The sequence below is a fragment of the Anabrus simplex genome, chromosome 11 (assembly GCF_040414725.1).
Source record: "Anabrus simplex isolate iqAnaSimp1 chromosome 11, ASM4041472v1, whole genome shotgun sequence".
Taxonomy (NCBI): Eukaryota; Metazoa; Arthropoda; class Insecta; order Orthoptera; family Tettigoniidae; genus Anabrus; species Anabrus simplex.
The window spans coordinates 131,080,153-131,105,563 of NC_090275.1; the positions used below are offsets into that span (position 1 = coordinate 131,080,153).

General features: G+C 39.8%; 1 protein-coding gene across 4 annotated transcripts in view; it reads right to left on the reverse strand.

The window, feature by feature from the left end:
• pcx (pecanex) overlaps positions 1-25,411 on the reverse strand; it is a 514,715-nt gene that overhangs the window by 355,930 nt on the left and 133,374 nt on the right. For all 4 annotated transcript variants that reach the window (XM_067155270.2, XM_067155269.2, XM_068229749.1 and 1 more), the window contains exon 7: positions 3,623-4,390. In XM_067155270.2, coding sequence (XP_067011371.2) covers positions 3,623-4,390 — 768 coding nt within the window. The remainder of the gene's footprint in view (positions 1-3,622; positions 4,391-25,411) is intronic.

Here is a 25,411-nt window from a genome sequence, read left to right on the forward strand (position 1 = left end):
CGCTCTCAAATATAATCGTTTTTCAGCTATGAGCGAACACCATAAAGCATCCAGCCACAAATACACTTCGATAGATAAAGACCTGAAGATCTTGCATTATGAGCAAAAAGGCACCTTACTCAACATTCTCGAGAGCATCCACATCGATTTAGATCAGTTTATGAACCCCACTCACAATTTAAATGAAGTCAGCGAGAAAAAGAACATTCTACTTGAAACATTCATCCCATACATTTGTCAGAATTTCCATAACACAAACAAACCCCACCTCCATCTCCCCGACTCACCAACACTCCCCCCCCCCCTCCTCACACCAACCCTCGCCCTCCGCTCCTTCCAACCTAGCAAATACAGCCAACCAACAATAGACTCGATCACGCGACCGAGACCATCACTTTGAGAAGGCCACGCCATTCGAGCTTTAGAAGTCAGCGAGTAAACTAACATCCTCTTGAAACATTCATTCCTTATATTTGCCAAACAAACCCACCTCCATCTCTCCAACTCAACACCCCTCCCTTCCTCAAACCAGCCCTGCACCTCCCCTTCCCCCTCCGCTCCTTCCATCCTAGCAAACACAGCCGAACCAACAATAGACTCGATCACGCGAACGAGACCGTTACTTTGAGAAAGCCAGGCCACTAGAGAGGACACCACCTACTGCACACCGTAAGTTTAAGCATTCTTCACAACCATTCCACACTTTTTACTTATCAACCCATGTTTCTCATACAACCTCATTTTTTCCATTACAGATTAGAACTTCATTGACGGTTTCCACTAGATTACTACAATTTACTATGCATCTGTCTTCTACCTAACACAGCTTCTCATATTTTTATATGCGGCTCTTCCGACCCCTCTATAATAAGGCAAAACACCAGCCAACATTATGAAACAATAATGATGAAAGGGACCGCTAGATTGAGAAGATACTGAGAATGCTGCTATTTCTAAAGCCTTAAATTTCATGGTGTTTTTTCTCCTTATCACAGGCTTTTCGCCTGCAGGTTAATTCAGGCTTGGTTTCTCTCAAAATGTTTGCTCCCGCTCTCCTCCTGACCAATTTGATATGATGGGTTTCCACTAAGATGATTTTGACAGCGATTTCAAACTGTTTTGTGATTTTTATAAACCAATAGTTTGTAAACTATGAGGTCCACAACCTCACCATGTGCTACTATTATTCATTTCCATTTACATCATTTGTTTTCTCATTCCCTTGTTTCTTAGGTTAACGCAGTTTTTAGTATCTATTATTATTTCAAATTAACACCTGTTTCACTGAATTTTGTCACAATAAGTTGTTCTTTGCTCTGCATATTGATGTAAATATTGTATATTTGTGCTAATTTTGTTTCCATATAGGCTCTCTTTTGTTTGTTTTTTCATTTGCGCTTTCATTATGTTTTTTAGCATTTTTTCAACTCATATTATGTAAATTATTCCAACCCCCCTAATTTTTTTCACTGAAGATGGCTCAAACGAGCCGAAACATGTCTGATCTTGTTTACTCCGTCTAATGACGGAATATATGATGTATTGATTAGGAGGATACTTTCATTTTTCGCCATTGTAAAGTAAATTAAATTCTGTTCACCCATTTTCTCGTACCTCGGCGCTGATATGGACTTAGCAACAAAAATCCAAATTCATGAATATCTCTGTTATCATAGCCGGTACGGTAAAAATGTATAAGATATAAATGATAGGAAATTTAATAATATATAACTTTAAATATGTAGTATTTAAGGATAGGGCCAATATGTGAGAATTAAATTTTAGCCCTTCCCCTAAACTACCATTTCACTCAGCATGAACACAATTATTTATGGCCTAGACTGTAGTGACTTACTCCCCGACTTTATATACCGATATTCATTAAATTATCTTCAGTCGTTTTCTCGTGATGCGTGTACGTACGTACGTACATACATACATACATACATTACGGAAAATTAAAACGTGCATTTCTCCTTGTTACTGTGGTCACGTCCACTACAGAAATATCATTCTTTATAAATTCTGAGCAATGTACAGACACTCACAAGACTCCATATCTAGCGACTAGTCTCTAGAATCGACTAGACTGATGTGAACGAACACGAACATAGCACGCGAGAACGAGAGATTGACGATCGATATACGCGTCGCGATAAACAGGTTTCAATAAACATCGCACATTCTCGCATATTTCTCGCATTAAGAAACGCAGATATTTCATTTGAAAGCGGCCAATGAGCGAAGGATTTCTGGCCACTTGCGTAAAACAGCTGAAATGGCGGGATTTGAAAACAAATTTTTGAAGTCCACAAAACAATACGCTAAAATCGGGAGAAATAGTAGAATAATCGGGAGGCGGGAAAAACTGTCGAAAATCGGGAGTCTCCCGCCTAAATCGGGAAAATTGGCAGGTATGGATTTGTGTTCAAAACCTGTCAAAATGGACACACATGTTCCCCAGTGTTTGACATCTCTAAACGATTTCTGTCAAACAACAATGACTTAATGTGCCTGATGAGATTGTACACAATGCAGAGGACACAATGAACGAAAATATCAGGAGGAAACAAGGAATCAGGAAATCTCTGGAAGAACAATGCAACTTCCAATGGCTTAAGCAGGAAAAAAGATTGCAAAGTTCAAAAGTAAAAAATGTGTTCACTGTAGTCGGAAAGAGATACCTGGTTCAACCAAGCGATGATATCGCCCTACCTGGCAAGCTGGAAGGGCTACGGGTTGCATTCTTAGCAGAGACAAAAATCTATAAGCAGATGACCACCTGATGCATTCTTAGATTCACTTTACACCAAATATGACCCCCCAAAAAATATGATTAGCATCTACCATTCAATTTTTTTCTGCCCATGTTTAAGATTATGGATGTTAGAGAGCATGGAACAGATGCATCTCGTGCTGGATGGATGTTTTCCTTTAGACTTTAGTCATTGTAAAATCGAAGTAAGCTCATGAAGAATGTAATGTATCTCAACTCAACAAGATCACAGTTACCACTTCACATGGAAAAACCAATGCACGATAAATATGCCCCTATTCCACAAATTTCTCATTTTGTTACAGCAACTACTAAATAATAATAATAAAAATGTTATTGGTTTTACATTCTGCTGACTAACTGCATGGTTTCCAGAAGCAAGGTGCTGCAAACTCTGCCCTACAACAATTCTTTTACATGCCAATAAATCTACCAACTCTAGGCTGGTGTATCTCAGCACCTTCAGGATCAAACCTGCTGACTTGGCTCAGTCAGTCGCATATTCTAACTCGCTGAGCAACTTGGCCCAGCGGATAATTTTCTCCTAATTCCCATAATTTTCAGTCTTCTCTTCATATGCTCCATAATTGCTAAGCATTACAAAATTTACGTTAAGAAGTGAGGGTAATTGTTTCCACCTATTCAATACTACAATAGGTGCAAACAATTACCCTCACTCCTTAATGTAAATCTGGATTCAATATGGACCAAAATGAACTCATAAAGGCTGTTTTCCTTCAAAATAGAACTGCTAAAGGAGCATCCACTGTTACTCCTTTTCTTCCTGTTCAATATCTGACAAATGAAACTTCCAATCTGTACTCCTACAAATTGATGCACACTCACCTTCCTCAGTGACAATTGCTCCAGATGGTTTCTCTCCTTCCCCACCGTCGCTCAGTTCGCTGCACACCGAGCAGCGATGATCGTCCGCAGGGTTCTTCCCGTCCTCCAACAGTACGTCTTTGGATGTCCGACACTCCTGATCCTCCGATGAAGGAGGAGGGAAGTGCTTGCGGAACACAGCTTGATAGGCCTGATCTAAAGAACTGGTACTGAATGACGTATTCTTTGTACTACCACTGTTCAACTTCCTGCTAGTCCTTTCATTCGACAAGCGGCTGGGGGCCGGAGCCTGTTCTGTGTCCCGCCTTGTATTGTCACCACAATTCTCTTCTGCCAGACTAGAGATTAAAAGTTTGCCATTCTCCAAGCTCTCATGTCGCACTAAGAGAGGAGATCTGGAGCCACCATTGTTATCGTCTTCGTCCTCGTCGCTGTTGGGTCGTAGCGAGAATGCACTGCCTCCTCCACCACCATCGTCAGGGTCAGTGTCTGGCCCATGACTCGTCTGGTGCTCGTCCGACTGTTCCGCGATGGGGTACACTATCTCGCTCCCATAGCTGTAGTAGGGTGAGAGGGAGAGTTGCGCTCCTGTATTACGGGACCGTAGAAGAGCCGAGGGAGGATGGTCATGATGGTGGCTTCCCGTGCGATGATGCCCATCGCCGATACCTTCCAAGCTCACCGGATGCGACACGGGAGGAGTGTCCAGAGTGCCACTGCGTATCCGTCGCACTTGCCGAGAGTTCTGCTGCTTCCAATAGATGAGCCCTAAGAAGAAATTATAGAACGGTATGATCAGGATATGAAATAATCTTCATGTCTGGCCTGCATTGATGAACAATTACAACAGGATGAAAAAGACTGTCCACCTAATCAATACACAATAATATACAGTATTTGTGATTATACAAACATCACACTGTGGTACTTTATTTAGATCATTTGGAAAATAAAGAAATCATCAACAACAAAGAATTCAGTAATATGAGTCTATGGGTAAGATTTGTAGAGGATGTTTTTGTAATACTGGATGAAGGCATCAATAATAAGTTTAAATGCAATCAACCTGCCCATCAATTTATACCCAAATTCTCTCAGCTTTAAAATTTATGACGTTCCATTCCTTCTTGTGGGAAAGTTACTGGTATTGTTCTGGGGGAGATTTCATGATGGTTTTCGCTGTTTTGTCACATGCTTATCACCAAACAATTAATTAGAATTGATTATTTTAACCATGGTGGTTCAATTTTGTCCATAATGAATAGAGAAAATATGTATATATGCAGACCAGAAAAGCAATAGTGAGAATTTGAATGAACCGCTGAATAAAGAAAACGTGATCTACAAATCAGCATACAATCATATAAGGAAAAAGGAGAGAGCGAAAGAAATAGTTCCGGTCATTGACACGCTGCCCCTCCCATACATTACGTAACCACCAGCTGACACAGAACTGCTAGATGGTGTTTCCACATCGACCAACACAAATAAAATTAAATGTTCCCGTAGTGCTTGTTAAAAACATGCTGAAATGCTGTTGGACATTGTCAGGACGGCACATGAAGATATGGTTAAAAACGACACATTCTTAATTTGTGGCTGGTATAAATTCGCAATTCATTGTGGTGTCCATGAAGTTAACCTGAATAAATGATAGATAAAATTAGATAAAATTAATGAAGAGGGGAGAGAGAGAGAGAGAGAGAGAGAGAGAGATAGAGAGAGAGAGAGAGAGAGAGAGAGCGTGCGAGTCATATAGCATAGGTTATGTGAGACTTATCTCTCATTGCGGCATATGGTGCGTGGTGTATTATTGTGTGCCTCATACCAACGGTTGTGAGACTCAAAGGAAAAGGAAGGGGCAGGGCAAGGAGAGAGAGTCGAGGCAAGGGGCGAGGTCGGGGAAATGAAAGGAGGAGGTGGAGGGGAAAGGAGGAACAAGGTGGGGCCGAAGGGTTTGGGAAAAGAGATGGCTGCTGAGAAAAGGTGCTGTGAATATTATGAAAAACTGAATTATGACTTATTGGTTTGACATTTCTAAAAATGGGAATTAGAAGGTCAGATAGGATATTTGGCTTTTCTGAAATGTCATTAAGATTATGATTCGGGTTAAAATATTGATACCGAGCTCAATAGCTGCAGTCGCTTAAGTGCGGCCAGTATCCAATATTCGGGAGATAGTGGGTTCGAGCCCCACTGTCGGCAGCCCTGAAGATGGTTTTCCGTGGTTTCCCTTTTTTGACATCAGGCAAATGCTGGGGCTGTACCTTAATTAAGGCCACGGCCGCTTCCTTCCTACTCTTAGCCCTTTCCTCTCCCATCGTCGCCGTAAGACCTATCTGTGTCGGTGCGACATAAAGCAAGTTGTAGAAAAAAAATATTGATATATATATGTGTGTGTGTATGAAGCAGCTTTCAGTAGTGTTAAGGAGGGGTCCTTTGTTGATGATATTGAAAATTTTCATATCTCTATGTCTGAATTTGTGATTATAGTCATGCATATGCTGTCCTACAGCTGAAAATTGATTGTACTTAAGGGCATTGACATGTTCCAAGTACCTTACATTAAAATTCCTCCCGGTCTGTCCGACGTAAGAAGAATTACAACTTGTTTATGGATGTATGACTTGTGCATTCCTATTGTTGTTTATGAAAACCACTTTTACATGGTGCTTTTTAAAAATGTTGGTCATTAGCAAATTGCCAGCAAATAAAAAAGACTAAGTAAGAATTGAAGTAAAAAGAAAATTGAACTCCATTTTTAACCCATAAAACAATATTAACTCCCGTAATTCACCCCTTACTACTCATGACAATAGCTACAACGATTCAATTCTCATACAAAAGCAAAAAGAAAATCAATAATAATCTTATAATTACGAAAGCAGATAAAGGTAACACTACCGTCATAATGGACAAAAACGAATATGTAAGCAAAACAAATCAATTTTTTAAAGATAGCTCATTCTCTGCAATAAAGAAGGACCCTACCCCAAGAATTCAACATCACCTTAAGCAGGCCCTCAAGAATACTTCATATCTATTGATAGATCAAGAAAAAACTAAATTAATAAGAACCCAGGTTTACTCACTAAAAAGCCTTCCCCAAGATACCAAAACCGGTGTCCCCATTCGCCCGATCATTAGCTATAGACAGTATTCGTTATATAAAGCCTCACAGTTCGAAGATTTTTAAGAAGGAACTATTATTTTTTGTTGAACAAATCAGTCACAGGAGCCTCTATGTGGTGTTTTTGGTTATGTTTCTAATAATACGACATACATACATCTTTATTATGGACTTTTACACCTTTTAGCGTTCAGTCTGCAGGCCTCTGTGAATTCACCAAACACTGCCACAATCCCCTATTTGTAACTAGGTCTGTGGCCTCGTTTAGTTCTATACTTCTTATCTTTAAACCATTAGAAACTGAGTCCAACCATTATTGTCTTGGTCTCTCTGTACTTCTCTTACCCTCCATAACAGAATCCATTATTCTCTTAGGTAACCTATCCTCCTCCATTCCCCTCACATGACCCCAACTACCAAAGCCGGTTTATGCGTACAGCTTCATCCATCGAGTTCATTCCTAACTTAGCCTTTATCTCCTCATTCCGAGTACCATCCTGCCATTGTTCCCACCTGTTTGTACCAGCAATCATTCTCGCTTCATGTCTGTTACTTCTAACTTATAAGATATCCTGAGTCCACCCAGCTTTCACTCCCATAAAGCTGAGTTGGTTTGAAAACAGACTAGTGTAAAGTCAGATTTGTCTGAGAGCCGATTCTTTCGATACTTGACCACTTAACAAGTTTTTTCTCTTTTTCTTTCTTTTTCTAATACAATGTTTCTTTCCTATTATTACACACTCCCTTCAACACCTCAAAACTTTCTATCAAGATTTAACCTCAACTTCGTTTTTTTCTGGAATAGTTTCCCCCAGTCATCTATTTTTAATTCAAGTCTATCGTCATCCACAAGTTATTTAGACTACATACTCCAGCATTTTGAAGAAAGAAGATCACAGATTTTGATTACAAATTAGAACATTGACTTGTGGAGGGTTTTAACTCAATATGAAGGATCATCATCATAAGCGTTTATTTCGTATGTGCCAATTTTTGTACCTTTACGCACTTTTTAACAGATGATGTTCCAAATCCGAGGAACGAAATACGTACTTTCTTAGTCACTTGACTAGACTTTAAGCTGGAATATGTTTGTGATTACATAAACTAGCCATAAAAAGCACATAAGTATTGGAAGGTGGAATTCCTCGTGTGAATGTACTAATCACAGGTAATCTCGTGGTTTTGGTCGTCTCCTATGACAGGCAGGAGAGATCGTGGGTGTATTCTTCGTCTGCGTCCCCCACTCACAGGGGATTGTGTGTTTGGTCCGCACGAACCATTTTATTCCGCTCAAGTCTGTTGGCATGCCGGTTAGAACCCCCCATCCACCACCTGGAGGAATCACCTCTCCCCCTGCTACGACAGTGTAGCAGGTTCGTGGGACTTCGCTTATAGATGAGTTATGGAAGAAGTGTTAAGGTTTTATGGCAGATTTCAAAATTGAAGCAAATCAATTTGCGGAGAAATACGGTAATTGTTCTGCGGACCAAGAATTTAATGTCAGGGAGTTTAATGTAACTACATTAATACTCAAGTACAAGCATAAAAAATATGCACATCACATGATGAATGCTGCTAGTAGGCCTAATATCTCCCTTTTCCGTGCAGTGAAATGGAAGCAGAAATGGCAAAGAAGCATATTCGGTTATGAATGGAATCCAACTACAATAATTTTGTTAACCGTTTAGCCGCGTCAACCACTTAAACGCGTTGTGGCATATTGTCTGCTAGCTGCCTGAAACATTTTCAAGCGTCGAGTCATTCCAAATTAGACTGTATGCTGCACACGCCGCTTTAAAGTGTAAAACATTTTCTGAACCTTTCTGCCATCTTGGCTGTACGTCTTCAAGTGCGGACAGGATAAACTGCTTTCATATCTTCGTCTGTCCCTTCTACAGCACACTGCTCTTGCATCTAGAAGGCAGTGCTTTCAGCATGGCCACTTACAATGGTTCTGGAGGCAAAACCAAATTGAAGGATTTAGCCGAAAATTATGTGTTGCTAGATTCTGAAGATAGTGGTTATTTTAGTGGTCCGAATGGTGGCAAAGATGCAAAAGATGGCTGACATTATGAACATTCAAACAGAGTGGGGGAAGTTTGGTATAGCGCAAAAGATTCTTATTTACCGCCGATGCTGGATTGCATGTAAACTTCGAGGGTAAATCTGAATCTATAGGTATTTTGGAGCATCTGGATGTAGCGTTACCTGTAGATTAATACAGAACAAAGAAGAATTATTTTCAAACATTTCTCTTCTGATGAGCTAGCAGAACTGATAGTGTGGAAGAGAGAGCGTGTATGTGCGCCATATATTTTATGTTTCAGGTTAACTTTGTTCTAGTGAAAAAATGGTCATACTTGAGGGAAAAATTACCAAAAGAAATTACTATATTTCACTGCATATCATTATATATACTGTAAGTTTCATTTTCCGTATTGATTGGATTCAATGTATAGACTAGAAAAATGTTCCACCGATCAAAACTTAACACCGAAATTTCTCCAGAAATTCAATAACAAACATAGACAAACTGCTCAGACACGCAAAATACAAAACAGGACTAATGAAATTTGGTTAAAAGAAGAAGTAAAATTCCTATATCGTAAGAAACAACACCTCAATAATGAACTCTATTCAACACATCTCAAAGCATCCCATGAACTCCCACATAGCTATTGGAATTACTTTCAACAAATTTCTAAAGATAAAATAGAAGAATTAGCCATAAAGAAACAGAACACACTAAACAAAAAACTGGAAACACTGAAACAACAAAGCAAACCAAAACCACTAACCATAATTCAAAATAAAGATCATTCTCATCCTACAAAAATTCCCAACATAAATTCCACCCACCCATAAAAAATCTCACACTAATCGCTCTTGATGATGTAGAGACGGCTATATTGAGCAAGGGACCCAAACATAACTGGGGTAATGCACCATCCTATCAGAATATTATAACTACTGTTACCGAAACAGAAGTCACTTTACAGAAAGTCCCATACGATATACGAGACAAAGTTAGACACAAAATCAGTAGAAAGATCCCACAATACATCAATAACATTCACAATAACAACTCAAACATGAATACCACTAATAAATCGAACCTAAACAAAGTCAAAAACGAAATAAAACAGAACAATCCACTAATAACAAAAGCCGACAAAGGCAACACTACGGTCATTATGGATAAGAATGAATACATAACAAAGACTAAAGAATGTTTCCAAGACAACACTTTTTCAATTAAACGCCGAGATCCAACCAATAACATACAAAGGAATTTTAAAAATCTACTGAAGAACACACACTTTCTTCTCACCGAAACAGAATCTGCAAAACTTATAACAATGAACCCCCAATTACCATCCGCAAAAGCCTACCCTAAAATACACAAAGAAAATGTACCCTTGAGACAGATTATAAACTATAGAGCCAGTCCAACCTATAAACTATCGCAATTCATTCAAAAAATTTTGAAAAAGCATTATTCATTTTTAGCAAACAAAACAATACAAAACTCAATAGATTTTTGCAACAGAACCAAAGAACTAAAGATCGAACAACACCATACCCTTGCTTTATTTGACATTACAAACACGTACCCTAACATTCCTATTAAACAATCAAAATAATATAATCTAATTTTAAAAACCACAGCAACTTGAGCACTCTAGAAATAGACCAATTCATGAATCTATAGAACCTCGATTATACGTTCCCGGAAACAACGTTTTCCCGTATTATCCGTTCAAATTACAATGTCCCGCGAGCATCCTAATTAAATCATGTTGTAAAAATCCCGCATTTTCCGTTCCTCGAAGAAGCGATTTCCCGTATCAACCGTCCAGAAATTTCAGTCCCATCAACGCTAAATCCTCGATCACGCGTTTTTCAAGTGACTGTATCTCACGAAAGGGCGGCTACAACATACTTACGGATCTTGGTGTTAACGTCCCGTCATTGCGGTAATTTGAGGAAGTACTATACCGGAAAAGCGATCGGCGCATTCAGGTGGGTTTTAGAGAATCCAAATCATAGTGTCCACAACAATTGGAAGGAGACAGAGCGCATTTCGATAGCTCTACTTGAAGACTGAACGAGTTTCGTCAAATGTTCGTACTTGCAAAACGTCTACATTATTGTCCAGGGTTACACATTTATTATTATTTTTTTAATTTTTTTTCGAGTGTATCGCTGAACAGGTTTTCGGCACTTCCCTCAGGGCACTGTATAGTCACTGAGCTTTCAGGCAGGAATCGAAACTGCTCCTTCTTAACACAAATTTAGTATTTGAATATTATCATACGGTATACGATTATGTTATCGAAACCAGAACAGATGTTGCACCTTACATACATAAAGCCATGGGAGGTTATAAAAACCGCAGTCGGTTTTATTTGCGCATGTTACATTTAAAAACTTTGTATCATTTCGCACTCGTACCGGTACTGACTTATACAGCGAGCGCGCTTTCCAGCTGAGCTCAAGGTCGCGAATAACCGTAATTTCGGAAGCTTTGATGTTATTTTTTCTCTTTCCAGTTTGACTGTGATTAGTGACAGGCAGAATTGAATATAATGCATTCCAGAACTTGAGAATCGATACTTACATCATTCGAAACCATATTCTCGAGTTCAACATAACCTTTAAAAGTCGATGTAGGCCTAAATTACGCGGTACAAGATTTCCATAAACTGACTACGAACAGTATACCGGTGACCAAATTACAATGGAAGATTTTTAAAAATGGGATTTCGCCATCATGTTGGGTGCTTTTTCTTATCCAACATGCTTTATTTCATTAAATTAGAGAATTAAAAACAACTTGTGCTCGATTGTTGTTTGGCTTGGCGTTCCGGGTACCGGTATTAGATTTTTTGGAGAGCTTGGCAGATCAAAGTTGCTGAACTGGAAGAAGTTTTCAGAGGAAACTGACGAAGTTTCCCCGGTAAAACTGAATGTAAAGTTTCAAGATTTTTAAGTCGCGTACCAGTAATTAATGTTTGAAGCCGGCCCCGCAGTCGAACTTGCCTGCTTCTCACCTAGAGGGCCCGCGTTTGATTGCCGGCCAGGTCAGGCATTTTTACCTGGATATGAGGGCTGGTTCCAGGTTTATTCATTCTACGATTACCTTTAATTGAGGAGCTATTTAATGGCGAGATGGCGACCCCGGTCTAGAGAGCTAGGAATAACGGCCGAGAGGATTCTTCACAATGACCATGTGTCACCTCGTAATCTGCAGGCCTTCGTACCAAGCAGCGGTCGCTTGGTAGGCGGAAGGGCCATTGGGGCTGTAGTTTTGTTTGGTTTAGGGGTATTTGTAAGATTATAAGTATACATATTTCTCTCTTTATTTTTGTGATGTTTAGCCAATTTGTTGATGATTCATTCGTTCCCGGATTTTCCGTTTTCCCGCGTGGTACATTTTTTTTCCGTGGTCCCTCCAAAAACGGAGAATCGAGGTTCCACTGTACTTGAATTCACCATAAACAATAACTTCTTCAGATTTCATGATACCATATATCAGCAAAAAGGCCTACCTATGGCATCTCCTGCCTCCGGAATATTAGCAGAAATATATATAGACCACCTAGAACACACGTCAATCAACAAAATAGATATTAAATGTTTTTGGTGCAGATTTGTTGACGATATCTTCGTAATTATAGATTAATAGCTCCACTGACGCAGATACTATACTAGACAAACTTAACACTTTAGACCCCCAAATTAAATTCACTAAAGAAACCGAAAATAACCGTACTTTAAATTACTTAGACTTGACAATAACCAGACACGACAACCACTTATCTTACAAGATCTACAGGAAACCGCATACACCTTAAATACAATAAAAAATTACTCCATTCATCTTAAAACACACAATAAGCAGTCCATTATAGCATGATATATAGAGCTTTTAATATTCCAATGACAATAGAAGATCAAAATAATGAATTAAAATGAATCCACGAGATAGCTAGACATAACGGATATAGCAAAGAAATGGTCAACAAAATCATTCACAAAATAAAATCCCACCCTAAAACCAAACTAACTAAAACAGCCAAACCCAAAAAAGATTATGTAACAACTGTGACACAAGTTATATTGGACATACAGGCAGAAACTTCACTATCCGCTACAATGAACATATAAATGCAGTAAAACGCAACCATTTCTCATCAATAGGCCAAAATGCAGAAGAATCTAAGCATAGTTTCACAGACAACAATAACGATATGACGATATTAAACATGAACTCTAAGGGCCCCCTGCTCAACATAACCGAAGATTTCTATATTTCTCTGGACCAATACGCTAATCCCAATCATAACATAAACGACATTACAGAGAAAACTAGCATCATCTTTGATAAAGCCATTCCAGCATTAAAGAATGACTATCTCAAAATAGTAAACACGCCCTAACAAACCGACGAATCACAAGCCTGACCCCGCCCCTACCTCTACAATAACCACTCCTCCGTCCCCTCCACCAACATCCCTCTCCACAGCTAACAAGAGCCCCAGACGCACTCGTATTAGAACACAGCAAATCTCCAAATATATTGGTACACGACCTTCACAACAACCAATAGTAAGTAGTACTCTTTTCATTTTCATACACACACCGGGCATTCCTTCACACACACACACACACACACTATACTTATATTAGCTTATATTTACAGATAACAACCACTTAATGAACATAGATGAGAGAGGTGTCGCCACCAACAGCTCCTAAATTTAAACTAAAGTCTTGCAGTTCATCATAAAAAACTTACTGAAGTTCATCATCAGTTTGATTACATAGTTACTCAAAAAAATTTTCATGACAAGGGTTCTTACCACGTATCAATATGACGTATATCAGCCATAGAACAAACTCGAAGATCACCTTATAGAACTAAATCAACATGATATAGAAGCACAAGAACTACATAGAAGATTGAAGAATGAAATCCACGCAATACGAACTCAAATTTTAATAAGCCATATTTTTATGTGTTTAAAATTTTTTAAGTGTTTTATACTGTGCCCTATATGTTTTAACGTGTTTAATGTACTCATGTCCTATGTACACTCAATAAGTTTTAGTTTATCGTAACTTTCACCACCACCTTTGATCACAGATATTTTAACCCCACAATACTGCAATATATTTTATTACCATTCCCCATTAGACATCCGGATGATCTGACATAACATCTTTGTGATTTTGTCTAATGGCTGTAATATATTATGTACTAGCTGATGATGGCCATGAAAGGCCGAAACCGGTACTAGTGTAAAATCCATTTACAATAAATAAGTATTGATCGGAGGAACACTTTTCTAGTCTATACATTTCACTGCATAATCGTCGCACACTTTATTTATTTTTTTAATTGGATTTTAAAATTTCATCACATAAACATCATGGTGTGGGTTACTGTACTTGCATCCTAGTTCGTGAACCATGGGCAATGGCTGAGTGGCCTACTAAGTGGTCCTGAAAGTCGGGATGCCAGTTGCTATGGAATGGGAGTGGGCATCTCTGACATATTCTGATTCATGGCCCTCCTTGTGTTCAGGCGGCTAGGACTATACAATTCACCGGTGGTCCATAATCCGTTGGACTATGTGCAAGTAGGGTAGCATCCTGCTTCATGAATTTACCGAGCTCAGAACATTTAAAGCAAGCCTCAGACCTATGGGAGTAATGGAGCCCCACTCCCATTTGACAGGTAAGAGACTCCTTGGAAACAACTTGGCGAATGAAATGGAATTAGATGGGGTGCTGTCAATATTAATGGGGCTTATGGAAGAAAGAAGGTAGATTTGGCTGAGTCAGCAAAGAGAATGCGGCTGGATGTGCTAGAAGTAAGTGATATTCGGGTAAGGGGAGATAACGAGGAAGAGATAGGAGATGTACTTGACGGGTGTTAGAAAGGGAAGGGCAGAATCTGGGGTAGGGCTCTTCATCAGGAATACCACTGCACGCAACTTAGTTTTTGTTAGGCACGTAACAGAGCGAATGATGTGGGTAGATTTGTCAGTTGGAGGAATTAGGACGAGAATTGTCTCAGTGTATTCACCATGTGAGGGTGGAGATGAGGATGAAGTTGACAAGTTTTATGAAGCATTGAGTGACATCGTAGTCAGGGTCAACAGCAAGGATAGAATAGTGCTAATGGGCGATTTCAATGCGAGAGTTGGAAATAGAACTGAAGGATACGAAAGGGTGATTAGTAAATGTGGGGAAGATATGGAAGCCAATAGGAATGGGAAGCGTTTGATGGACTTCTGTGCTAGTATGGGTTTAGCTGTTACGAATACATTCTTCAAGCATAAGGCTATTCACCCCTACACATGAGAGGCTAGGGGTACCAGATCCATAATAGACTATATCTTAACCGACTTCAAATTCAGGAAATCTGTTAGGAATGTATGAGTATTCCGAGGATTTTTCAATGATACAGACCACTATCTGATCTGTAGTGAACTAAGTATCATTAGGCCTAGGGTAGAGAAAGTGAAATCCGTCTGCAAACGAATAAGGGTAGAAAATCTCCAGGACGACGAAATTAGACAGAAGTACATGGATATGATTAGTGAGAAATTTCGAATAGTGGACAGTAAGCAGGTTCGGGATATAGAAAGTGAATGGGTGGCATACAGGGATGCTGTAGTAGAAACAGCAACAGAATGCATAAGAACAAATGTGTGTAAAAATGGGAAAAGGCGAACATCTTGGTGGAATGATGAAGTGAAAGCAGCTTGAAAACATAAAAAGAAGGCTTATCAGAAATGGCTCCAAACAAGGGCCGAGGCAGACAGGGATTTGTACGTAGATGAAAGAAACAGAGCGAAACAAATAGTTGGCGAATCCAAAAAGAAGTCACGGGAAGATTTTGGTAACAACCTGGAAAGGCTAGGTCAAGCAGCAGGGAAACCTTTCTGGACAGTAATAAAGAAAGGAAGGGAGGGAAAAAGGAAGTGAACAGTGTTTTGAGTAATTCAGGTGAACTCATAATAGATCCCAAGGAATCACTGGAGAGATGGAGGGAATATTTTGAACATCTTCTCAATGTAAAAGGAAATCATCCTGGTGGTGTTGCGAACAGCCAAGCTCATGGGGAGGAGGAAAATGATGTTGCTGAAATTACGCTTTAGGAAGTGGAAAGGATGGTAAATAAACTCCACTGTCATAAATCAGTAGGAATAGATGAAATTAGACCTGAAATGGTGATGTATAGTGGCTTCATAGAGTAGTAAGATTAGCATGGAGTGTTGGTAAGGTACCTTCAGATTGGACTGCAACAACTATCAAGGTATCTCATTGATTAGTATAACAGACAAAGTATTCACTTGTATCTTGGAAGGGAGGGTGCGATCAGTTGTTGAGAGGAAGTTGGATGAAAACCAGTGTCATTTCAGTCCACAGAGAGGCTGACAGGATCAGATTTTTAGTATGCGCCAGGTAATTGAAAAACGCTACGAGAGGAATAGGCAGTTGTGTTTATGTTTCGTTGATCTAGAGAAAGCATATGGCAGGGTACTGAGGGAAAAGATGTTCGCTATACTGGGGGACTATGGAATTAAAGGTAGATTATTAAAATCAATCAGAGGCATTTATGTTGACAACTGGGCTTCAGTGAGAATTGATGGTAGAATGAGTTCTTGTTTCAGGGTACTTACAGGGGTTAGACAAGGCTGTAATCTTTCACCTTTGCTGTTCGTAGTTTACGTGGATCATCTGCTGGAAGGTATAAAATGGCAGGGAGGGGTTCAGTTAGGTCGAAATGTAGTAAGCAGTCTGGCCTATGCTGACGACTTGGTCTTAATGGCAGATTGTGCCGAAAGCCTGCAGTCTAATATCTTGGATCTTGAAAATAGGTGCAATGAGTATGGTATGAAAATTAGCCTCTCGAAGACTAAACTGATATCAGTAGGTAAGAAATTCAACAGAATTGAATGTCAGACTGGTGATACAAAGCTAGAACAGGTCGATAATTTCAACTATTTAGGTTGTGTGTTCTCCGAGGATGGTAATAGTGAGATTGAATCAAGGTGTCATAAAGCTAATGCAGTGAGCTCACAGTTACGATCAACAGTATTCTGTAAGAAGGAAGTCGGCTCCCAGACGAAACTATCTTTACATCGGTCTGTTTTCAGACCAACTTTGCTTTACGGGAGCGAAAGCTGGGTGGACTCAGGATATCTTATTCATAAGTTAGAAGTAACAGACATGAAAATAGCAAGAATGATTGCTGGTACAAGCAGATGGGAACAAAGGCAGGAGGATACTCAGAATGAGGAGAAAAAGGCTAATTTAGGAATGAACTCGATGGATGAAGCTGTACGCATAAACCGGCTTCGGTGGTGCGGTCATGTGAGGCGATGGAGGAGGATAGCTCACCTAGGAGAATAATGGACTCTGCTATGGAGGGTAAGAGAAGTAGAGGTAGACAAAGACGCTGATGGTTAGACTCTGTTTCTAACGATTTAAAGATAAGAGGTATAGAACTAGATGAGGCCAGAACACTAGTTGCAAATAGAGGATTGTGGCAACGTTTAGTAAATTTACAGAGGCTTGCAGACTGAAAACTGAAAGTCTGAAAGTTTATAATGATAATGTATGTATATAGGTATGTATGTATGTACGTATAAACATCACACATCCAAATTTCGTTCATCAATCAGTCTGAATAAAACCAAGGACAAATTGTCCCCACCTTTACATCCTGGGGTATACAAAATTCCCTGTACTTGCGGTAAGCCAAGCATGCCTGTCCATTGGTACACATATCAAGGAACATGATCGTATTATTCGTTTGAACCAGCCAGACAAATCGGCAATAGCTGAGTACGCTCTATCATCGAGCCATGTCATGATCCAAGATGCTCAAGCTCTTGCCCACACTAGACACTACAGATCCAGGATTGTATGGGAAGCTGTGGAAATATGTAGAAATCCTAACAATTTCAACAGGGACACCGGCTATCAATTAAGTAATATCTGGTTGCCAGGCATTAAGGATTTACATAGGTAGTTCCCTTCCCTGTCCCTTCACTATTGATATTTCGTCTCTGTTTTCCAAATTCGTTCCTCATCGCCAGATGTTTCAATTCAGGCTTGTATCAATGTCATATGTTACGTACACTTGTTATGTGACCCTCTTAGACCGATTCTGATGGTTCGGTCAGATTCCGCTTCCAACACTAGCGCTGTGCCACGTCCGGGGAGCCATCTGGTGATGAATGAACATACCATTTCCACTTCTATTATAACGTCTAAATTTCAAAACGAAGCCTTTCTCGTGGACAGTCGAGATTTTCTTCAGAAGACGCAGAGCACAGTCTCTGAGAAATGTAAAGAATTTCACCTTATTTTCTTGACACGGCATAAGGCCAAAAGCTATACATTATCATGTCTAAGTACGGGCCATGAAAGCATCAATGGCAGCAAAATCGGTTTAAAAGTTAAATGGAACTGCAATGTAAGTTGCATATGAATGTGCAACTCAGATACGTATATGGCTTATCGGCCATTTGACAACACAATTACGTTTGTGAGACGTCATACAACGTACCAACAAACAAATAATACCAGTATACGTATGACACATGGCTTATCGGTAGTTTGACAACGGGGTCGCGAGACAATGCACAATTTATTCAGCAGTGACATATGTGTTCTCATTTGAAATATGTAAGGCTGTAAATTATCACTTATCGGCAACGTCGCCGGGAAATACCGGCACTGCATAACAAGTTTCTAGTACGGTTTCTAAAGCCTTGCAACCAGGGGAGCACTGGTATCGGAACATGCAGGCAAACGACAACAGAATGAGTCCTTGAGAATCTAATTCACAAAAAAAGACGTTAATACAGTGAAACCTCAGTGTGTTCCTCACTTAACAGTCATGATTTTTCGCCTTTACCGCTTAGTACAATCAGACCAGACCTGAAAATGTTCTTTGTCAGCCCTTGTGTATGGAATGCGATTTCCAACAGAGATAAGAGCTCTCGCCATAGGTCGGTCGGAGAAAGTTGCACGATAAGAGGAAATGACCTTGAATTCTCGAACACAGAGTATATTACACCTTCGAGGGGCAAGCTGTTAGCTTAGGTAAAGTTGAGTTTTGCATCAATAATTGGCAGCAAAGACTTTACAATAGAATAAGACAGGACAGTGCTAAGTTAGAGCACAGTAATAGGTTCCACTGCGGCTAGGAGTGCTGAATTCAGTTTTCACGCTTTTTTTTTTTTCTCTCTCTCTCTCTCCCAAAGCTGTTCTGTTGACATACATGGCTTGTGCTTTGGAGTCATCCGAAATTATACGTCACAGAAGTTACTGTGGTCATGACAGAGACATACCTATGATCATTTGATTTTCTCAAATGGGAAAATGGTTTATTTCTTGTTCTGTTGAAAGATCTTCGTTGTCACTCAGACTGTTGAATAACCCAGTGTGCTTCATTGTGCTTGTAGTCTATTTTGTATTCCAATCAGAAGTTAGAAATTTATTTATTCAATATCATTCTTTCCAACTTCGGAAACTTTACTTCGCGCACTTATTTTCTTTTTCTGTTTTTATTTTGCTTATACACATTTCCAATTTTGTCTCTGTTGCCCACAATTGTGCTCAAAGTAGAAGGTGCTAGTTTTAACGTTCACACCAACTCTACGCACTTAAGATGTGGATTCCTATCTACTTCTTGAAGCATTTTAATTTTTTCTTTATTAGCGGGTGGTTTCATGACCCTTTCCTTATCCACAGCTAGGCTATCAGAAGACCATGTACCGCGCTACTGAACTTCTCACAATTATCCTATTAGTCCGTAAGTAGGCTGTCACGCGATAAATAATCACTTCACTTCTTTTTACCACTCAACACAATAAATTGAAGGTAATGCCAATAACTGTTCTTGTGAGAAAATGATTTAAATCAGTGTGGTACGACTGAAGTTAAAATAAGTCTATAGTGCAGAAATGACAGAAACTGTAGGCCTATCCCATTAAAAAGATATGTAAGGATACAGAGAATGGTAAAGCGGTGTACCATACAAACTGCTAGTTTGACAGTTGGCATGTTTAAATTACTCAGTGGCGGGTCTGTCCGAACCAATGCCAAGTACTGCCGAAGTTTTGTGTTCAAGATGGCGGCCGAAGGCGCTTATTCGCGCAGAGAGTATAAACTTGCGAAAAATTCACAACGTTAAGAAAATTGTAAAAGAAACCAAAATGGAATTCGAGTTTTATTTTGTTTTTTTGGGGGGTATTTTAGAAATATTTTGGTTTTGGATACAATAATACTGAACAGTTACGGACAGTAATTTACATAGCAACACATTAACACGTGACAATTATAAAAACTATTCAGGGCTTTCAAGCTAAAGGTAAATTGTCTTCGCTGAACAGCTGTGCTCTGTCAAAGAAGAACTCTCATCTTAACACAGAGTTTTTTTAAATGTTACTAAGTTGGCATTTATGAGTACATCTTCTTACAACTTGATGCACGATTGGCAGAAATGAAAAGACAAGCTTAATTTCATGTGGCTATTTCCAGCCGAGTGCAGCCCTTGTAAGGTTGGGCGGCATCTGCCATGTGTATGTAACTGCGTGTTATTGCGGTGGATGATAGTGTTATATATGGTGTGCGAGTTGCAGAGATGTTGGGGACAGCACAAACACCCAGCCACCAGGCCACTGGAATTAACCAATGAAGGTTAAAATTCCCAACTCGGCCAGGAATCGAACCCGGGACCCTCTGAACTGAAGGCTAGTATGCTGACCATTCAGCCAACGAGTCTGACAAAGGACAAGCTAAAAAGCCAAACTATTCTAGACGCGCATTCAGATGTCCATAATCAGGGGAGTGTCTGAAAACAGACGAAGAAATGTTTGTGTACATCAATGAAATACGTAACAATGGTTGCAGTGTATCATATGAAATGTTACAAATGAAGGCACGCAAACACAACAGTCCCATAACTCAGTTTAAGGCGAATTGTGGCTGGGTTATGAGGTTTATGCGATGAAACAATCTGTCGGCGCGAAGGAGAACAGTCAAAGGTTGCCTGCTAATTACACGACAAGATTGTAAATTTTCACAGAGATGTCTTAGGTTTGTGGCAGGAAACTTCATATTTACTTTCTCAAATCGGTAATGCTGATCAGGTTCCAGATTCATTAGTACCTCAAGATATAATAGGTTATCCACGCTGAAGTGTTTCAAACATCTGGTTATGGACATTATCTGGTTCGGGAGCAGTGCCCTTACAAAGTGCCAAGGCACTTCAGAGTTTCCACTCCATAAAGGGCTTACTCTCTGAAGAGCAAGTGGCAAAACAGATTTTTTTTTTTTTTTTTTTTTTTTTGCTTTACGTCACACCGACACAGATAGGTCTCATGGCGATGATGGTACAGGAAAGGGCTAGAAGTGGGAAGGAAGCGGCCATGGCCTTATTTAAGGTACAGGTGTGAAAATGGCGGAAAACCATCTTCAGGGCTGCCAACAGTGGGGCTGAAACCCACTATCTCCCGAATACTGGATACTGGCCCCACTTAAGCGACTGCAGCTACCGAGCTCAGTAAAAACATAGATAATGGCGGTCTGCCTCCTGCTTCAGAACAAGGATTTTAAAATGGTAATTCCTGGAACAAGACACATCTGCAAAATGACTCTCTAGAAGATTAGCAACCGTAGATGGATCAGTGATGCTATTGCCTGCAATGGAAATTCCCAGTACTAAGGATGGTCCCTGTACACCTGAAATGCATCGAAGTGTAGACTCGACTTGAGAATACTGTGTATACGACGCCATTGGTGACGCATATCTTTCCCGTGAAGCAGAGATGGGGAGATTCTGAATGAGTAATTCATAATGAACGAATCATTGCACTGAACAACTGAATCACGATTCATTGTACAAAATGAATCAACTCGTTCGTGAATCAAAAGCTGAATCGAGACATGGCAGCCGCAACTAGTTCCTTGGCTCCTCGTTCCGATTCATATCACCAAATCGGGTATCCACCATTTTTGAATCGATAACGTCTTGTGAAAAATTACTCTTTTTTTTTTTACCTCAACTAAAAGTCTGGTTTACAAGTCAAATACTCCTAACCTAACCTTACAGGAAAGAAATATTTCCTTAAAATAAGAAATTATCACATAGTTTCAAGTCACACACTTCACGGAACTGTAATATACACTCAAATTCCAGCTCGTTGTGAAATGTTAGGCTAAGTTTACTTCAAGGTTCCAGTTACCATTCTCATTCTCGTGAATTACTGTGAACTAACGTGTGGAATATGGAAGCTTCCCCGTTCTCGATCTGAGCCATCAGTAAGAATCTTGTCATGTGATGAAGTGTATATGCAAGTGGAAGTGAAATAGGCAATACAAGACGAAGGGAGCAAATAATGTTACTATCTGACACGTAACCTCAATTATTTCTTATGCATGTTCGTAAATTGTTCCCCCTTTGGCGTTCGCCTTTCTGGTTTCTATGGTTACTCTGAAGAGCGGCAATATATTAAGGGGCAACCATATTAAAGAAAAGTCACCAAGTGAATGGCTACGCAGTTTGACTCGCGTAGCTGTCGGCTTGCACTCGGGAGATGGTGGGTTTTAACTCCACTGTCGACAGCCCTGCTTCCTTCCTACTCCTAGCCCTTTCCTATCCCAGCGTCGCCATAAGACCTATCTGTGTCGGTGCAACGTAAAGAAAATTGTATTTATTTCTTTCTTTCTTTCTTTCTTTCTTTTTAAAGATAACGTAATGTTCTATTGGCAGTAGTGAATGACTTGCTGAAGTTGCTATCTAGTGAGTAGCTTGTGAACTTAATGAAAATCATAAGAAATGTTTTTAAAAAACGTAACGTAGCGGTTGCTTTGTCACAGTAGATCATTTCATAGTCAGGTGATCACTTAGTTTCAGATGTTTTAAAAATATTTCTTCACTAATAAAGTAAAGAACTGATGGTGAACTACTGTCAATATTCACTTTTGAATTTTCAGAAAAATGTTCATATCTACTGTAAATTTCAAATTTGATTGTCATATTGTTTCGAATGGTAGCTTTGAAGAATGTACGTTACTTTCTTGAAATCACAGTTAAGCATCGGCAGTTCCTAATCTTAAGTTTGGAAAGGATTAGTCGGACAGTGGTGTAACCCCTAAAAAGGATATTACTCTTGTTAAAATGCTAGCGATTACCTTCAACAACAACTTGTAAACTTGCAAAGCAGGAGCAGTTATAAAGAACGTAACGGTATGGTTCATCCGAGTGCTTTCGGCTCTCAGTCACGTGGTATTCGAATCAAGTGCACGAATCATTTTGGTGAATCGTTTCAAATGAATCAGTTCTTCTATATAAGATTCCCTATCTCTACCATGAAGCTTTCTTGCTCTATCAAATAAGAACTCGCGCCTTAACACGAAGTTTTTAAAATGTTGCCAAGTTGGCCGCAGTAGGCTGCCTACGATAGCATCTATGAGTACATCACTCTTTTTAGTTGCTGCAATTTCTTTGTTCCATCAAGGAATGAGTTTTTGTCCAGTAGTTCCAGAAAAAGATTGAATGGACTCCTCAACAGCAGCAGCAGGAGTAATTTGTGCGATAAAAGTTATATTGCCTACGCTCCGGCTAAAACAGCTAGTGATGTGAACTATGGCCAATCAGCACATTTTAGAATGGTTACTTGCTTAAAGTCACACTAACACATCAAAGGTTTTTGGCAACGCAAGGGCTAGGAGTGGGAAGAATGGCCATGGCCTTTAATTAAGGTACAGCCCCAGTATTTGCCTGGTGTGAAAATCATCTTCAGGGCGGCCAATGGCTGGATTCGAACCCAATATCTCCCAAATGCAAGCTTAATAGCTGCACGACCCTAACCGCACGGCGTACTTGCTCCGTGGTTTTAGAATCCACCGGGGAGGTGCTGCAATGGATTTCTGTTTCAACAAGGTGAGAACAATGAGGCACTGTCACAGAGGCTGTTGTGAACATCCCACCGAAGCAGGCAAATGAGTGTACAACTGCATAGACTAACGTCAAAGCGGAAAAATATTCCGTACGCTACGCTAAAGTGTTTTCGTTCCCCTGTATTCTAAAAGCATACATTCAGGTCTATCAACTTCTCCAACTTCATTCCTCAAGAACAAGACATTTCAGAGCCCCATAATAGGTAATAGACTTTAAAATCACCTGGAAAAAATGAAATGGCGTATGGCTTTTAGTGCCGGGAGTGTCCGAGGACATGTTCAGCTCGCCAGGTGCAGGTCTTTTGATTTGACACGCGTAGGCAACCTGTGCGTCGTGATGAGGATGAAATGATGAAGACGACACATACACCCAGCCCCCGTGCCAGAGAAATTAACCAACGATGGTTAAAATTTCCGACCCTGCCGGGAACCAAACCCGGGACCCCGGTGGCCAAAGGCCAGCACGCTAAGCCACGGAGCCGGACTAAAATCACCTAATAAAAGGAAAGGAGGTAGGAGTCAGTCTACAAGGTCAACTGCATTATTGATATTCAAAGGCTGGCCTGGTGGGAAATAAACATTACAAACGTTAGTTATGACAGGCAACGAAACACGTACTGCTACTGCCTCCAGCTGGATTCTTAGTGGAACTGCTTCACTGTAGGTGTTAGAACAAGTGAAAAAACCAATTTTTTTAAAATAAGATATTCTGCCTAACTTGAATGCCAATGCCACTGTAGCCCATTAGTATAAACCCATTCTTTCGAGTATAGGCCAAAATTTCTGAAGGCCGTATGATCCGAGATTAGTACCTCGAATACAGACTATACTTGCCGTGAACTAACCGATTAGCTGGTGCAGCTCGGTAAGACACCTGTCATATCGGTTACAATTCCACTGTAACAATGCCATATTGTTGACTTTAAAGGAAATTTTAGGTTGTAAGCAGCGACGTTTCGTAACCCAAACACCAACCACTCCATCTGAGGTCGAGGGTGGAGATGAATGCTCAACGTCCATCACCACTTTACCGGACAAGGCAATATAGAGTCCTTTGACGCTCTTTTCTACAGGAAGATAATTTTGAAGCTGCCTTACATTTTTATATTCATCATCAAGATTTCAAGAAAAGTGTTTATATATTTTTTGGTTAGGTTTGTTTTTACGTTACAAGTTAAAACGTTTCAAGATTAATTCTTCCATATGGACTTTAAGTGCGATTTTTTTTAGAGTATTCTATAAACTTTATGTGTCTTTTTCAAGGCTGAAGAATGCCCAATACGACCAAAACATGTACCTTTAATGTGTCTTTACTGAACATTTAATGCATTAACCAAGGCGGACTAATTACATATTTTATTTACTGTAAAAGCCAATACGAAACAAATATGAGATTCTTAAATAGCGAACACTACCTTACAAGCTAGTTTTTCCATCCATATCTTCCAGTTGCCATTCCCACAAACCAGAGTACTGAGAGTTGGGCCACTATTGTGTTGATAGCCTCATTTAAGAAAGACAACCAGAGAGACTGGAAACTACAAAGGAATTACCCTGACTGACCATGTAATGAAGGTGTTAGAAGAAATTCTAGGGGGAAAAAATAAGATTAAGGCCAATGGTGAAACCCCAAATGGAAGAGGAACAACATGGATTTAGGA